The 17,479-nt window shown below is 33.0% G+C and overlaps 2 protein-coding genes and 1 non-coding gene across 3 annotated transcripts; 2 read left to right on the forward strand and 1 right to left on the reverse strand.

Moving 5' to 3' along the window:
* Positions 1-852: 852 nt before the first annotated feature.
* Positions 853-2,650, forward strand: LOC108775495 (uncharacterized). Its single transcript, XM_018541877.1, has 5 exons — positions 853-1,055; positions 1,242-1,591; positions 1,668-1,939; positions 2,063-2,294; positions 2,386-2,650. The coding sequence occupies exons 1-5, from the start codon at positions 1,024-1,026 to the stop codon at positions 2,556-2,558; spliced, it is 1,059 nt and encodes a 352-aa protein (XP_018397379.1). The 5' UTR covers positions 853-1,023; the 3' UTR covers positions 2,559-2,650.
* A 1,613-nt stretch (positions 2,651-4,263) lies between these two features.
* Positions 4,264-4,335, reverse strand: TRNAC-GCA (transfer RNA cysteine (anticodon GCA)). The gene has a single exon. It is a non-coding gene; the product is annotated as a tRNA-Cys (tRNA).
* A 3,117-nt stretch (positions 4,336-7,452) lies between these two features.
* On the forward strand, positions 7,453-16,609 carry LOC108775363 (ankycorbin). Its single transcript, XM_018541692.1, has 15 exons — positions 7,453-7,655; positions 8,149-8,483; positions 9,619-9,895; positions 10,132-10,380; positions 10,597-11,024; positions 11,279-11,525; positions 11,920-12,845; positions 13,107-13,178; positions 13,333-13,833; positions 14,217-14,629; positions 15,080-15,418; positions 15,573-15,649; positions 15,767-15,921; positions 16,178-16,248; positions 16,448-16,609. Exons 1-15 carry the CDS (start codon positions 7,453-7,455, stop codon positions 16,607-16,609), a joined length of 4,455 nt encoding a protein of 1,484 aa, XP_018397194.1.
* Positions 16,610-17,479: the final 870 nt, after the last annotated feature.

A 17,479-nucleotide genomic window follows, 5' to 3' on the forward strand; every position in this document is an offset into this window, starting at 1 on the left:
GCAGCGTATGTAGAAAAATGTTTGCCTATCTATCTGTTCGACAGATTGACCGACTGATCGACCGAATGAATAATGAATGAATGAACAAATTAATGAATGATTGTGTCGGCCTAATATTCACGCTGTCACTCAAAGAGTACTTTTTATATTAATGTGCTGATATCCTTATCCGCACTCACCTTTTCGGAACCTTGTTAAAATGTATCTATCAACACTAACTCTGTAGTATTCAGCCTCCACAACTTCCACTATCACAAGATTTTGCTTTGTAAAACGTGTTCTTAATAAAAGAAAAAAGAAGATACAAAACATTGAAGATAATTTGAACATATTGTCTAAATTTTATAAGATAATTATATAATTTATTAATAACTATATTAATAATTATAATTATTTATAAGTATGTATATCAATTAACTATAAATTTTATATAGATATGTAAATTAAATATAAATTTTCTCATTACATTAAAATATTTCTTAATGAAAATAGAAAGATAAAAATCAATCAGTTTGAGTGCGGATATAGATGCACAGTTTTTTGAAAAAGATCATAAAGGAAGAATGACAGGTAAGTCAGTACATTAATGTTCCAGTCCACTTGTATATAGTTCTCGATATAATTTCCTAATTTTTTTATTTGTTAATCTATACTGTTTACAAATAATTTAGCATTGACATCTTTAGCGCTCAATTTCAAATAAGGCCGTCTCGTTTAGCGCATGCGCTTTTTATTGTCAATGTCGCCAATGTATAGCGAGTGCGCTACTTGTTCTTCCACTATAAAGTTCCTATTCCTATTTCACTCATGCAATTGCATGCATCATGCATATACATACATGATCGACGACAATGGATTCCGCTATGGTCATTTGATCGTCTCCTGTTAGCGTTAGGTTCTTATAATTGTTTTTTTTTTTGTTCACTTTTTGTTTATTGTGAGCAAATTTTTATTCGTCGTTATTACGTATATTTGTTAGACACAAAAGTTAAGCTAAGCACACTGCCTATTATTTTAGAATTAATGATGAAAAACGCAAAGGCCAAAAATTCAAGGTAATCAAAGTCGTGAAATTTTTAATGATAAGTATGTAATAACATTGTGTATGATGTCATTTGCTAATTACAACAGGAGTTTACTTACGACTTATCGAAATGAAGCACTCCGCGATTTGCATTTTTTTTTTCAAATTGATTTCTTTTTTTTGCATTACATTTTACTTATAATACGAACTTTTGCAGAACTTGCTTGGGACAGAACTTTAGCGATCAATGTGGATTATTTGACGTTGTCGTTCGACCGATGCTACAGCAGGGGCACGAGGGAGAATTATGCAGTTGGTTGAAAGAAATGAGTTTGATTTGTACAGTCTCCAACTGTCCTCATGCGGATTGTAAAGGACGAAGTTTAATATGGAACCCTGCAAGAATTGTAGACAAATATATTTGGTCTTGTCCTGACTGTATGAGAAAACAGTCCATAAGGGAGAAGTCTTTCTTTCTTGGAATTAAATGTGATCTGAAAATGTGCCTTCAACTGATATTAGGATGGTGTCAAAAAATTCCTTTTGAAGATACCTCTTCTTATATAGGTTCTTATATTTATATAAATATTTCATAATAATCAGGATAATATATAGCATTAAATGCATGTGCATGTTATTGCAGATGTAAAGAAACATGTTGCAAGAAAGATATATGAGCGGTGTGACGAAGTTTCTGCAATTTATGTTAAAAAACATCCAGAGGATTGGTTATTAGGTAGCGAAGGTGCAATATTAATTGTGGATGAATTTCCTGGTGGTTATATGATGGAACATCAGCCAGATATAAATTCTACCAAGAAACGTAATAATAATTTGCACACAATAATATGTGTCGCAGAAGCAAATACTATACCACCTCGCATATGGTTACATATGATTGAGGCTATACCAGAGGTAATATTTTAATAGAAATTACTTTAATTATAAGAAAAATATATCAATATTATTCTATTTATATATAAACTAATTACCACTGCCTTATTACTTCAAATTATTTAAATTGTATAATTTTTGTAGCCACAAAAAATGGACAAACTACAAACAGGAGTTGATAAGAGTAACATGGTAAAAGAAGCTTTAAAAGAAATTACAAGGCATATAATACCAGGAAGTTATATAGTAGCAAATGATCGTGCTCGTTGCTGCAGTTATGAATCTTTACAGAGTCTGAGGCAATACAAAATTATCAGTGTCGAACAGCTACAGAAGTTCGATCCACCTGGTAAAAATAAACTCCTTAACAATCTCGGTAATTACTTTTTTAATGACATAATATTTTTGTATGTTGATCTCTCTATATATAGATAGTTTTCGTGTAATTTTTTCTTTTGTATTTTAAGAAACGATTTGGCAAAGTGCGATTGAAATTTGTGAAGAAGTTCAAGAAGCTACTCATACATCGGGCCAACATATCATTGCTAGGCATTTGTGGAGACAAAAATTTGGTGTATCACCTTCTTCCGCGTTTCAAGATATGTTGAATCACATTGCGGAATATTATCGATTTTCTTAAAGTTTGGCACAAATATTGAAATCAACATTACTATCGCTGTCACATATGACAAAATATTTTTTTTTATCGATTTATTATCGATTTTTTTAAAGTTTGACACAAATATTGAAGTCAGCATTACTATCGCTGTCACATATGACAAAGTATTTTTTTTTTTTTTCAAAATAATACTACATTTCTTTATTTCTTTTTGACTATACAAAATGAATATCAAAAACTAGTTTAAATATTTCAAATTATATACAAGTTGCCTTATTAGATCAAATATAAATATAAATGTATGTGGATATATGAGTCGTTTTTTTTTGAAGGTGTAAGTCTAATTAAAAAAAAAAAATAGATCAATGCCAGTTTTAATTAAACATAGATTTTATGTTTAACTACAACTGGCATTAACTCATTTTTGTTTAATTGGACTTATACCACTTTCAAAAAAGAACAGCTCATATGTATTCCATAAAACTCATTTTTATTTGTAAATAGTAAAGTTATAAATGATTATATCATTAAGTCTTCCAAGTATTATAAGATATTATTCATTATATAAAATTAAATATTGATAATAATTGTTGATTCATTAGAATTATATAATGAAAAAAGATGGATTTGAATATGCTAAGAAAGCGAGGTACAATTGTGAAAAGTTAAATCTTAAAACATTTTATCTTTAATAATGCTAATATTGGCAGAAACTATATATTAAAAGACTGACGTTGACTCTACTAATATTATGTTAAAATAATTTTGAATCCAATAGAGCAATATTAGAGTAAATATAAAACTATAATAATATGTATCTGTAACAGGATACTAAGTATTTTAATCTTAGATAAACCTCTTGTTTTTCTTAATATCTTCAAAAATATTTAAAAACGCACAAAATTAAATTTATGATATAACTTTATACATATATATATTTTTTACAATATATTTCTCTATTTTAAAATTACATGTTGAGAAATTGTTTTGTTTTTATCTTAAAGTTTTTCTCCTTAGCTTTCACACTTATGCAATTAATATAAAACGAGAAATAAAGATAGAAGATATTATGTGATAATTTCATATGATTATGTGAGATTATTCAAATGTAAGTAGTAAGAAAGTAGTGTAAATGGAGATATTTGCAGAAAGAAATATTTAGAATAGAGAAATTTTGTATTATTTTCATACACATGTTTGTTATATAATATTCTTTAGCTTTATTGTTGGATATAATTTTATATCTATAAAAAACTTGAGTAAATTTTTGCAGTATTTATACTGTATAATCTGTTTACAATCTATCGATTGCCATAAAAATTATAAATAAAATTAAAAAAAATAAAAATGTTATGCATTTCTTAATGTATTCTTTATTTTCCCCATAAAAAAAATTTAGATATATAACTTAATATTGTTTAAAACGTAAACATGTTTTGTTCTTGAATTTTTATTGGATAATTTATAATTGTTAATAAATAGAAAAAATTAAATAATAATAATTTATTTATATTTCTACCTTTTTAAAAAAGAAATATATATATAAAAAAAAAAGATAATGGATAATACAAACTAAAATATATATAGGAAAAATTTATATATAATATTTTACTGTACTATCTATATGAAAGTAAATGTTACAACAAAATGCTAACAAAAATTTAACTTGTAGAACATTGAGTTCAATTTTCAATTTGATGTAATATAAAACAAAAAAAAATATATGAGGGGGCACCCGGGTTTGAACCGGGGACCTCTCGATCTGCAGTCGAATGCTCTACCACTGAGCTATACCCCCAACTGTCTAACTTTCTCGAACATATACTTTTCCGTAAATACGTACTTCTTAAAAGAGATACTATTATATTTATTAAGTATATAATTGAAAAAAATTTCGATTATATACAATACATATTTCGAAATAACAATTGTTCCCTCACAACAGTCATTATTAACTTGGATCTCTTTATCTAAAAAAAAATTTTTCAATTATTATTTAAGTGGTAATTTTTAATAATTAATTTTAATTTTATCTAGAATACGGAATTTGTAAAAAATATAAATCTTATCAATATATATATAATATTGTTATTTTTATTAATTAAATTATCATTGGATTTTTTTTATATTTTAACAATTTTTCAAGCTCTTCGTTTAAAAATATAAACTTTGAACTTGACACCACTTAATTTTTAACGTTTTAAATTAAAACATAGTTAAAAAATCTTTCGTACTTGTTTGATAAAATAAATATGTTTTTGTTGACACATTTCTGAGACGCGGTGGTATCTAAGCAACCTTTATGTGAACTTGCTCGTAGTAATGCGGAGCGTTCAGTGCTTTTCCCACCCTCTAAAGGTACGTTTCAGCGTCGCCATAACGAGTCAACCTCGTGGCCGAAGTAACATTTGACAATCAAACTTTGACTTTTGAATTCTGGCGCCAAAATAATGAGTAAACCACCAAATTTAGTTGCGTAATTTACATAAAACGAGGTATAAGTAAGTACATCAAATATACATATTGAATATTCTACTAGAATGATCGACTAAATTCTTGCATATTGTTCCAATGACATCATATGAATGTACATATTTACATCATTAATATTGTTCAATTTCGCATTATTCTATTTTTCATTTTAATTTATTCATTTAATTATTTCTCCAATATTTTATTTAATGTAAAAATGATACGATTTTTTATTAATTATGTAAATTTATATTAATAATTTATATTTTTATTTCAACTTTTGTGCTTGAAATATATAATTTATTAATTTATAAAAATTTATAATTATTTTATCTATTTATTACGTACCTCTATTGTTAAAGTTCTTAAAAATACAAGGAATAAACAATAAAAATCATAAGATCTGTATCTCTTTTCAACAAAAGTTAAGTTTTTAAGTATTTTAATATGAGACATGGACTTTTATCATGCTCAAGTAATAATAAATTTAGTTATTACTTTCTCTTATCGCGGTAAAAGTTAAAACAAAGAGAGAAATAATTTATGAATTATTAAATACATTTTATTTTTTCATTTGCTTCCTTCATATTGTATTAAAAATATATACAGCATAAGAATGCGAATAATACCGTTTCATTTGTTAACTTTTATGAGTAAATGCACGTGATATGTATGCACTGCTGTGTTTCGATCGATTACCAATTTGGATCTCGTAAACAATAAACACGTGTGATACATCAAAGGTGCACGTAACGCGAAAAGACAGAGACGTTACGGTTAAATATTCATGATGCAATATCACGAAAAACGAAGGTCTCGGCGAATTATTAACGGAGCAATAACGGATCGATTGTAAATTAACGAAAATAACGATTTTCAGTCATCGCCGCGTTACGGCGCGAGTTCGTTGCACGTATCTATGTATGAAAGCACGTATGTGTATATATATCTTTTGCACGAAGCTATGAACTATAATATACATATATATATAAAATCTTACTTATACTCTCACTTGCGCGGCTGTTTCTAATCGACATAGACGCAATTTTTCTTCATTAGAAACGTCGAGATATTTACTTCGTTAATTAATAACTAATGCAATATGTTTTTAAAAAGTTCATGCTTGATAAAATTTTGTTATTAATTTTAAACAGACTTTACTTATTAATAAGATTCTTAATGTCAATCTTATTTGCGTAAAAGATACTCAAAGTTAAGATACAAGCTAAAGATAACTAAGAATGCAAGCTTCAAATTTATTTATTGATTTACTTTAGAACTCTATTACAAATCTAATTTATAAAATTATAACAAATCGTCCCTCTCATTGAAATAGATAATAATAATAAAGTTGAAAAATATTGGACTGATTAATACAATCAATTAACTTGTCATCTCTTTGTAACAAATATTAATATTAATTATAAACATAACGTAAATATAAAAGTATTGTTTAAATGGATAAACCAAGTTATATATAAAGGACAAATTAAATTAATCAGATTATAAAAAAAGAATAACGATAGTTTAATCCCTCCGGATCTAAAAGACACATCATATCGCGACTTTTATAATAGTTAAATAGTCCCTTGGTACTAAGAATGCGTTCGGGGGTAGCAACTGTTAGTGCTATTTAGCATCATATATTCTATCTTTGTTTCACGTATAATGCACGATAAAGATAGAATGACACAAATAGCTTTAATAGCGTCTTGCCGAACGCATCCTATAAGTAATTGGGTTCCCGATGATGGCTCGTACGATCAACGCGAGGTGAAGATTAGAATTTGACACGTGACGACCTTGCCGTGCGGTATCAGCCATTACATGGTTCTTTATAGGTATTCCCGTGCTGCCCGTGTTGTGGCCGTTGGTTTCTATGGTAGCGAGTGACCTGGTCAGTTCACCACGTGGTCAGTACCTGAACTTTGATTTAGAATCGAAAATTTGGGTCGTACCCTAATGAATGCTTATTTCAGGATGCGGAGCATCGTTACAGACTTTACGGCAACGTCGTCCTTCGCGCGCACAGATACATAAATCGATAGTTTCATTTTTACGACACGGAGCTCTCCATTTATTATCGCAGCGTGCTGCGAGACACCTGGAATTTACCTATTCATCAGCTCGTGTAACATACATATACACGAGTATGCACACACGTGCGTGTACATCTATATTTTTCTCTTGCATAAGTCCATCTTATAGGCTCTGTTGGCATCGAAGCCAAACTCGTTGAAATTTCAAACACCACCCCCGCGTGTACACGCCCGCGCGCGATGGACGCTTTCGACCGAATTTCTTTCGCGCACCGATCTACTTCGCTGCTCGGGTCAAGAGACTAGACGTCCTCCTCGGCGCGATGGGTTCGATCCGTCGAGAGGTCCGGAGATGTTTCCGCGCGGCCGGTCGGAGTAGTCGCGAGTAGGTGCCAGAGACGGGCATGGACACTAAGACTCCGCCGATTCCGCTCAAGTCGCAGGAGAAGCCTCAACCGAGAAAAGCGGATCGCGTGGCCGACGTGTCCTTGCCCCCGCTGACACCACATCCGAATCATCGCTCGTCGAAACACAGATCGTCCGGGACGTCGCAAGATCCACCCTGCGCTGTGCAGCATCAGGATCATCGCAAGAGGAGACCCTATAGGTAGAGACGCGTTCGATATTGATTTTCTCTTCCGAACTTACTTAAATTTGCTCTTCTATTTTTGTCCACAAGTCAATCTGGTTGACGGACGGAATTCAACACGATATTCATCGAATGATTGACGTTAGAGACGAGTAATACGTTCTTGCGATTAGTAATGCAATCGGAATTGATATTCCATATGTGAATAAAACATGTTCGGTATATATTTTTTTTTATACATTACACATTTCACTTAAAACGTTACAAAAATATGTAAAATTTTTTAAACTCGAGATTTTGTTAAGCAAAAAAAAAAAAAATGATGTAAATAAAAAAGGTCAAAAAACACTAAGAGCACTAAACTAGTTTTTCATCAATAAAATATGTTCAACGAGGAATCGTAATAAAGCTTTTCTTAATATTATAAACGCCAGAAAAGAAACACATTATACACAATAACGAAACGTGATGTCCCCCTTCTTCTCCTCCTTAGAAAAACGCACTGTTTCAGAGTGTTACACATCGGCGCTACGCCTTTAATGCACGCCTGTCAACAGGGTGACAGGGCGAGAGTGTTGAGATTATTGAGGGAACAGGAGGAAACGACAGCTTACAGAGATCGTACGTTGAGAAACGCCCTCCATTATTGCATGGACGCGGGTACCGGTGGTGCCGTTGCCGCGGCGGCACCAGAACTGGTGAACGCTCCTGATGCCGAGGGGCACACCCCGCTTCATCTCGCGGTCATCGCCGGGGACACTCAGCTGGTCGCGGTTCTCTTAGCGAACGGTGCCGATGTCAACGCTAAGGACCTCGAGGGACACAGCGTTCTCCATTGGGCCACTGGTACTTCTCGCTATTGCCTCTGACGTATATACCTTTCCTTGACCTCGGTCTTGGAAACTGTACAAATTACTTTTCTCTTTTCCCTTCAACTTTTAGTTCTTTGAATTAATAAACGTTATCGAGCGTATCATTTATATCGTTAATATACCTTTATTTTAGAGATAGGCAGATTCCTTGAATTCTTGTGATCTTCGACAGTTATTCGCAATCGTCGCTTATATTTATAAGACTGTCATAAATCAATCACGAAGTAGCGTTAGCATTTTGAGACTTTATATTTGAGACAAATCTTGAAACAAGAACTAACCGTGAATGCCGATCTTAAATTTCTGCTTTGCTTTGACAAAAACCGATTACATTAAGTGATTATTCCCTCGTTTGTTGAGCCTGTATAAATGCGCAGCGAATTAGCCAGACAAGACGAATCAATGTAAATAAACGTCGTCAATTTAATTGTTTGGTCATCTTTAACAATAGATGCTTTTTCGTTTACAAGTGTGAATATACATATAATCGAGATACGTATACATCTGACTAATACAACGAATAAAACAACGCTGCACGCGCGCGCGTTTGCAAGCTTCATATACAATTGAAATCCAAGGACTTCTATCGTACGGTCAGTCGCTGAAACGATCGCGATATGCTTTCTCGCGTGATCGCTAACGGACGTTACTCAGAACGACCTACTAACCTTCCTTGACCATTACGGCACGTCGTTTCCCCGGTGATCGGAAGGAACGATACCGCGCGGCCTGCATTTCAGTCTGTCATCCACTTTTAAGAAAACTTTAAATGTACGGTTCAAACGGACAGTTTGACCTTCCGAGAAAGAGAAAAAAAAAACAGAAAAAAGTAATAAAAAAATTATAACAATAACGATTGAAAAAACTTACGAAACACAGAATAATAATAATTATTATGCATTCATATAATAGCTTCAGTTACTGAAAAAGAACATTAGAGAAATCTGAGGCTAAACATCTGCGGACTCGAGAAAATTCATCTAGTGATACTATATATTTGATAAATTTGTCCTAAATCGTAATTATTGTATTTCCCATTGTTTTTCATCGTTCCTTTTCCCAAAATATAAAAAAAAAAGCAATCGAAGAAATACAAAAATGATTTTTAGTCTGTGGGGAAGCGGAATGCGTTCGGTTGGTTCTCGCGGCCGGCGCGCGACCTTCCACCCCGGATTTACGTGGCGGATCTCCACTTCACTATGCCGCTCAATGTTGCGGTGCGGCTGCCACGGCTGAGCTCGCTGTTCCTAAGAAGGTCGGCTTGAAAGTTTTACAAACACTTCTCGAATTCGGCGCGGACGTGAACGCGAAGGACGAGGATGGACGGCAGCCGATTCTGTGGGCGGCAAGCGCGGGTAGCGTGGAGGCGGTGTTGGCTCTAGCAAGGTCAATCTCTTCAACGTTAGACTGCTTTTGACTTATTTGTTCCTTTAAATAATATTCAAATTTTTGTAATTTTTCATCATTAATTTTTTAATAATCGTATTGAACTTTTCACATTTTTTATTTATTTGGTAACATTGAGAAAATTAATTTTTATTCATTTAAATAATATTTTAAAATGTGACGCTACGAAAGAAATTAAGAAAGAAATTCGTTACTGTAATTCTTCATTGATTTAGAGCCGGAGGAGCCGCAGCCGCGGGTACTTCGGATAAAGACGGACTGACAGCACTTCATTGTGCAGCCTCGAGGGGCCATGCGAGATGCGTAGAAGTACTCGTCAACTTGTGCGGATCTCATCCGGACTACGTGGATGATAACGGCTGCTCCGCGTTACATTACGCCGCCACTTTGGGCCACGCGGATGCCACCGCTCTTATCCTTAAACTCGGGGCCGATCCCAATCGCCAAGATCGAAAGGGTAGAACGTAAGATTACCAAGTTTCTGGGAAATCTGGATTTTCAATCGGCCTTTCAGTATATAGATTTCAATAAATAGATTTTTAGTACACATATGAACAATGTCGGCTCATATATTGGCATTGTTTATATCGTTAGATTTGTTCTTTTGAGCCTACTTTCTCCCTCTCTCTAATTTTATTGTAAAAACTAAAAAGTATTTTGAAGAAAATTTCGTCTTTCAGACCAGCACTTTGTGCCGCAGCTAAGGGCCAGTTAGAAACCTTGAAGATCCTAACTCAGCACGGCGGGTCGCTTCACGCTAAAACCGTGCGTGGCACAGGAATAGGACACGAGGCCGTTGCGTCCGGTAGAATCGAGTTGATAAAATGGTTAGTGAAAAAAAGACCGTCGACGTTGGATATCGCTACTCACGATGGCAAGACACCTCTTCATGTCGCGGCTTTGCACGGTCATCTGGACGCGTGCAAGGTTCTCTTGGATCATGGCGCAAGAATTAATGCGGTTCTCAGAACCAGCAAGGGTAACTCGATGACTCCTCTGGACGCAGCTCTTTATAGAGGACACCGAGATTGTGCGAAACTCATTCAAATGCATGGTGGTTCTACAGTGCAGCAACTGAGAACGCATAAGACTGCACCTAACAACAAAGGTCAGATTAATTAGATATACCCGTAGAGGATATATATATATATATATATATATATATATTTTTTATATATAATTCGAAAAAAATCGGACTGACAGAATGAATATTTTTTAAATAAATAAAAATGCAACAAATATATATATTCATATTTTAAAGATTAATATTCCGATAGGGTATCCATCGCAATATATTTCAGTAATTATATAACCATACTATTATAACAAAATAAGCCATTGAAATTATTTTAGTTTTTACAGCAAAGGTCCGAATAAAACAGGACGACAGTAGCTCCGCGAGCGACAGTAGTCCTTGTAGACGAGGTCGAGGGCACAAGCATCCTGAGCTCTATTACGAAGAGCGATGGATCGAAAGAAGAACACGGCGGAAAGGTAATCTGAAAAAGCTGACTCGTCGGGACAGTCGGAGTTTTAGTGAGGAAGAAGTGCGTCTGTCGAAGATATCTTCGAAGAAGGATGACAGAAGAGCTCGAAGCGAATCGGCACGGTAAAACGGATATTGCCTCATTACGCGATGCAAAATAATGCGAAAGAAAATATAACGTTTGAAATATGATAAACCTGCCTCTTCTAGTCAATTGTTACATAAAAAAATATATGATACTTATTACTTTTATGAGTTCCTGGCATTTTATTTTTTTATTCGTGAATTTATTAATGACGATATAAAACTAGTTAATAGAATCACTGTTTCTTCTATATAAAAAGTTATATGACGAATTTTTAATAGATACGTTCTAAAAGAAATTTAGGCGGTTGAATATAAATAATTAATAGAGATGGAGAGTTGTCCGTCATCTTTTAAACACCTCTTGTATTGCACTAACAAAGGTATTGACTGCGTAAAGTATTAAATTTTTAAATTATGTATAAATCAATAGATTTGACGATAATACCACCAATGATCACAATCTGCAAAAGAAACGAAGTAGAAAAATGTCGACGAGACATAAAGAGAAATATTCGAATTCATCGTTTGAATCGGACAGTTGTGATTATTCTTACGATGACACAGAAAATGGAGCAGCCAAACATCGGCAGCATGCAAAAAAACAGCACGAGAAGGGCAAAAGCTTCAATGAAACGGAAGCGAAAAGTAACTTAAGAAAAGAAGATGATGATGATCGAAGCGTAAGCGACGACAGTTTAGAGGTGATCGTAGTGAAAAGATCATTGGAAAAAAAGTGTGAAAAAGTAGTGTCTGGAAGAAGATCGAAGACACCTAAAGAATGCACAAAGGAGACAAAACTGACCAAAACGCACAAACGTAGCTCTAGAAAAATGTCCAGATCCAGCAAGTCGAAAATATTCGATAAAGATGAATCTCCGGACAAGGAAGAAAGAAGCGTTGTAATAGAAGAGCCGAAGCATTCTTCGGCCGAAGAGGAAGGAAGTAGCAGCGAGAGGATAACAGAGTCTCGATATCGAAGAGACGCGACGGATAGTACTAGCCAGGAAACCGTGGAGCAAGTGATTGTCACAGCGATAGTTCACAAAGATCAAATGCCTGACACCCCGAGGTCAGCGCAGGAAACTACAAAGGAGATGAGTTCCGACGTTTTGAGGAAAAGCACGACAGTGATAGAGGAAACAAAGGAAACTTTCAAAGATATTGGTTTTGCAGATAAAAGTAAGGTCGCATTGCCGCATAAGATTAATACGCACGATACTTCGGAGGAAAAATTACAGCGATTAACGCAAGAAAGTTCGCAAATGAATAAAGAAGTTCAGGATGAAAAAGATAAAAGAACGATGCCACCCAGCATGGAAGATGCGAAAGAAGATGCAAATATTAACCAGATGCAAAGTAAGAATTTAAATGTAATAATTTTTTTACAAGTCCACACAGCACACTTTTTCCAAGAGACGTCCTTCATAAACATTTACAATAAATTATGAGATATTTATTGTAATATAGACGTCTTTAAAGTATTGCTTTGAAGTCTGTGCTGTAGGAAGTAAATTAAAGTATTTTTTTAAGTATATATATATAACAATTTTTCAATCATTAGAACTTAATACATTAAATGTATTTGTCAATCACTGGCTACAGTAATTTTCTTTTTAGGTACGTTAAATACGTTCGAGAGTGTAATACCGAGTGATAGCACATTGTACGAAAAGCAAGAAGCAATCGAAGGTGAGACATTTGATAAATTATCCGATTTAAACACCTCCAAATCCAGTTCTACTAAAAGTTTATTCGATAAAGAGAAAGATAGTTTTAAAATGGAAATGAAATAAGTATAAAAATACTGCAATTTCGGAGGATCAACGAAATTTTACGGTTGCAGTAAAGCATATCACGGGTCCGGATGAAGAAAGTGGAAAATCGTTAATTTCTGAAGATTCGCAGCAAGATGGAAAAATTGCCATGAAAAAAACTTTATTAGGTGCACATCAAAGTGTAAGCAACTTAAAAGAAAGTGTCGAGGGTGTACAAGTGACTTGTGAGGAAAAAGATACTGTTTCAACAAAGCAGAAAGTAATTACTAAAGAGATTATCACCAAAGATGCTGAATCCAAAGCGGACAAAGATGAAGTGAATAAACTCGGAGATAAAAAATCTTTGCAAAAAATACAGACAGATGAAACACAGGAAGCATTAACACTTACTGAACGATCAATAGACGATGATAAAGAAAACTTAGATGATTCCGCGCGTGGAAAATCCGTAGATTTATCATCAACAGAATCGAGAATTTCTATGATGAACGTGGAAGAAAGTCTTTCTCCAGAAAGGACGGGTTTACCACATGACAAAAAGTCGGGAGAACGATTAGAAACTAAAACAGGTAAATTGCCGAAATATAATTAATTAAAGTTTTAAATATTCAAAAAATTATAAAAATATAACGCAGATTCAATTTGAATTTCTGGCTAGCATTTCAAATATTATTTTGTGCAAAATTAAAAAAAAATAGATTTTACTGGCTATTGAAAAACATTTATTATGTGAATGAAACGAATTTCTCAGATTCGCGTAAAGGAGGTACGGCAGCGTCGCGCGCTTGGCTTAGCGCCGAGACACTACCGTGTCTCCAGATAATCTTTTATACACTCACATATAATTGTAACTTATAATTATGTTTTATTAAAAATGGTGCTTGTAGTCGTACTTTCAATAATACATATAGATATATAATAGCAATTTTCAATAAACAAATATCTGTCTAACAAACAAAGATTTTAGGAGATAAAGATTTTCGTTATATCGACGATAGTTCCTCGAGTTCTCCAAAGCTTTCGAGATCGGCGAAAACGAGACATTCGAGACCATCTACGGGAAAGAATCTGAGAACAGGAAAATCTTCAAAGTCATCGACCAAGAGACACCCGTTTGAAGGTGTTGAGGAGCGTTCACCTCGTCAAAGTGCGATAATCGCGGTGTTAGACAGTCCAGAATGGGATGAAGATGAAGTCGAGAAAGAAATCAGAGAAGTTCTCGGGGAGGATATTGAACACGAGACAGAACATGAAGAAGATAATGAAATTGGTGTAATGCGAGTTTTACGAAGCACTAGTGAGGAAGAGACGCCTAACACAGCTTTAGGTGTACCTAGAACTTCAAGAATTGACTCTTTGCCTCAAGTAATTAAAAAACTTACACCGTGGAAAAATTTCACTGACATTAATTCATATTTTGTAACACTTTTAGAAAAATTTCAATTTAATTTCCAGAATTTTTAACTGAAAAATTCATCTTCAGCGAACAACGAAATTTCAGGTCATTTTCAGTAATTACGCCATAAAAATTTTAAAACGTGAAACAATTTCAGCGAAATTTTTTCACCACGGATAGTTGTTAATCTCAATTTTAATTCCAAACGTGTTGTTATGGTGTATTAAATTATTTTAATATATAATAATATTTATTGTTAGTATATACAAATTTTTTCATTCAAATAAAAAACATCAGTATATTATATAATCAATAAAAATTATTAAGTTTTTTAAATTTTAATTATATGAATACAATAAATATATTAAATTTAAGTTTGATTAATTTAATCAATATCGATCGAACATTATTATTGTTAGGTACAATCAACAACTACTAACCGCTTAGTTACGATCGAGAATGCTGATGGTAGTCACCGAGAACGATTGTGGAGGAAACACCGTCGTGATAGCGGAGGTATAGACAGTGGAATAGAACCAAGCCCGAGAATATCGCGAATTCCACGGAGACGAAACATAAAATGTTGCCCAAATACAGCGAAACAGCAAGCTCTCAATATGGAAACTATTACCAGAGATGTGCAAATTAGTCTGCGTCGTTATCATCTCGAAAGAAAAATCTTCTTTCAATTGATGGAACTGAAAAGATTACAGATTCGTCACGGTAGAGCGAACGAACATGTATTGGTAAAAAGGCAGGTAAGACTGTGGAATTATTATTAATATTGTAATACAAATATGATAGAACGTTAATTTCTTCATAGAAATCATAGAAAAAAGAATTAAACGTTCCCCTGTAATTATTATTATTGACATACGTATTTCGCGAAATTTGCAGAGAAATCTTTTTCAGGTGGACGCCTTTCACAAATCGGGAATGTCTGGACCTACTCTTGGAGTTGCAAAATATGATCGGCCATTAACGTTCAGGTTTGATTATTAAATTAAATAATTTTTGCACAGAGTGTTTATACAATAGTATTTGTTATAATAGTAATTTTAATAGTATAATTAATATAACTGAATACTACGAAACTATAATTGTAGGCAATTTGAAGCGTTTCTCTATGAGCAATTAAGAAGACTGCAGGGAAGACCAACTACTCCAGACTTTTGCACAGAAGCCAAGCAATGCACGCAAAAAACTCATCGTTGTCATCACGCAACCAGTGCTTACACTTCTATTCCAATATATACCTACCGTATGTTAATATTTTATCGCATTTGGGTATAACGCGCATTATTTTCGAGATGTCTTCATTCTACAATTACGCTCATATTTAAATATATAAAATATTCAAATAAAGGTTTAAAGAAAACATTCTTATATCTTTTCTCTTTAAACTATGTTCTTGTTAAAATAATTACTCAATTTTTAAAATTTATAATTGTCTATATATGTACATAAAGCCCGAAAAGAGTCAGTTTCTGTAATGTGAATGTAGATTATAATTGCAGTAGGTGGAGGCGTCCCAGATCGAGCGGACCATCTTCCGAAAATAGAGAGTCGCGGCAGAGGGCAGATGACGGTAACAAAATGAAGAAAAACAAAAATTGAAACTAATAAATCTGTTATCACGAATAAAAAATATTATACATTGCTCAAAATTTAATCTTGATTTGTGATTAAAATAAATTACGACTTGTTAATCTCTAATGTTTTAATCTCTAATGTTTTAAGCTGCATATTGATCTCTTTTTATATATACGTTATTCTTCGTCTTTTAGGTGGAAGTGACACACGGAGAGGAAAAACAAGTGATCGCTCTTCCGACTGAGAAAATGGATCGTACTAAAAGATATTTCGTTACATTTACTGTAAGAGGTGAAACGCAAGACGTCGAGAGAGCTAAATCATCCACGATACAACGAAATGCAAAGAGTGTTTAAATATTTCGAACTTTTCTGATGTAATCTCATTGAACAGTAATTTTCTTGGAGAAAAAGCGATTAAATTGATATAAGAATATGTAATCTGAGTCACAGATAAAAGGACATTTTCTATTATTTCATGTAAAATTTTGGAAACATTAACAGTAAAGACAATTTTCACGTACGTTTAAAGAAGTATAACACTACATTTAAAAGTGTAGTGCAACAGACTTAATGTTTTAATTTGTAAAAATATAGATTGTAATAATTAATGTATATTGTGCTTTTTGCTTTTTTTGTGAAGAAGTTTTCTACCTTAGATATATTCATTTTCGAAAAAAAACCTGAGCAGGATATACGTTTTTCTTAAACCAAATATTCTTCGTGAGAATTTGCTTTGCGCACAAAAATATAATATAAGAAATATATTAAAAACTGCCAGAGACGAGATCAATTTTTAATTTATAGATAAAAAGAGATAGAATCAAAATTTATAGATCGATTAAAAACTAAAATGTGGATATTGTTAAATTGAATTGTATTGTATATGCATTATTTATATATATATATATATATGCATGTATATTTATATTTTTTAGTAAAAATGATTATAGTTTCGTACCTGAATAACTGCAGTAGTTTGTAAATTTTCCGCAATCGATTCATCGAGGAAAAAAGAAAAAGGTAGAAAATTAGAGCGCTGTTTTATCCCGAATATTGCGCTAAATCCTAAAAGTTAATCTTTATATGAGAAGAATTTGTTGCCATGATATACAAAGTTACAAATGACGAATTTATTTAATAAAATAAAATATACATATATATATCCGACTTATAATCCGTGTGTTCCCTAGTTGTGTAAAATAATGTTCTGTATAAAAATATGAA

Source organism: Cyphomyrmex costatus, unplaced genomic scaffold (assembly GCF_001594065.2).
Source record: "Cyphomyrmex costatus isolate MS0001 unplaced genomic scaffold, Ccosl1.0 scaffold30, whole genome shotgun sequence".
Lineage (NCBI taxonomy): Eukaryota > Metazoa > Arthropoda > Insecta > Hymenoptera > Formicidae > Cyphomyrmex > Cyphomyrmex costatus.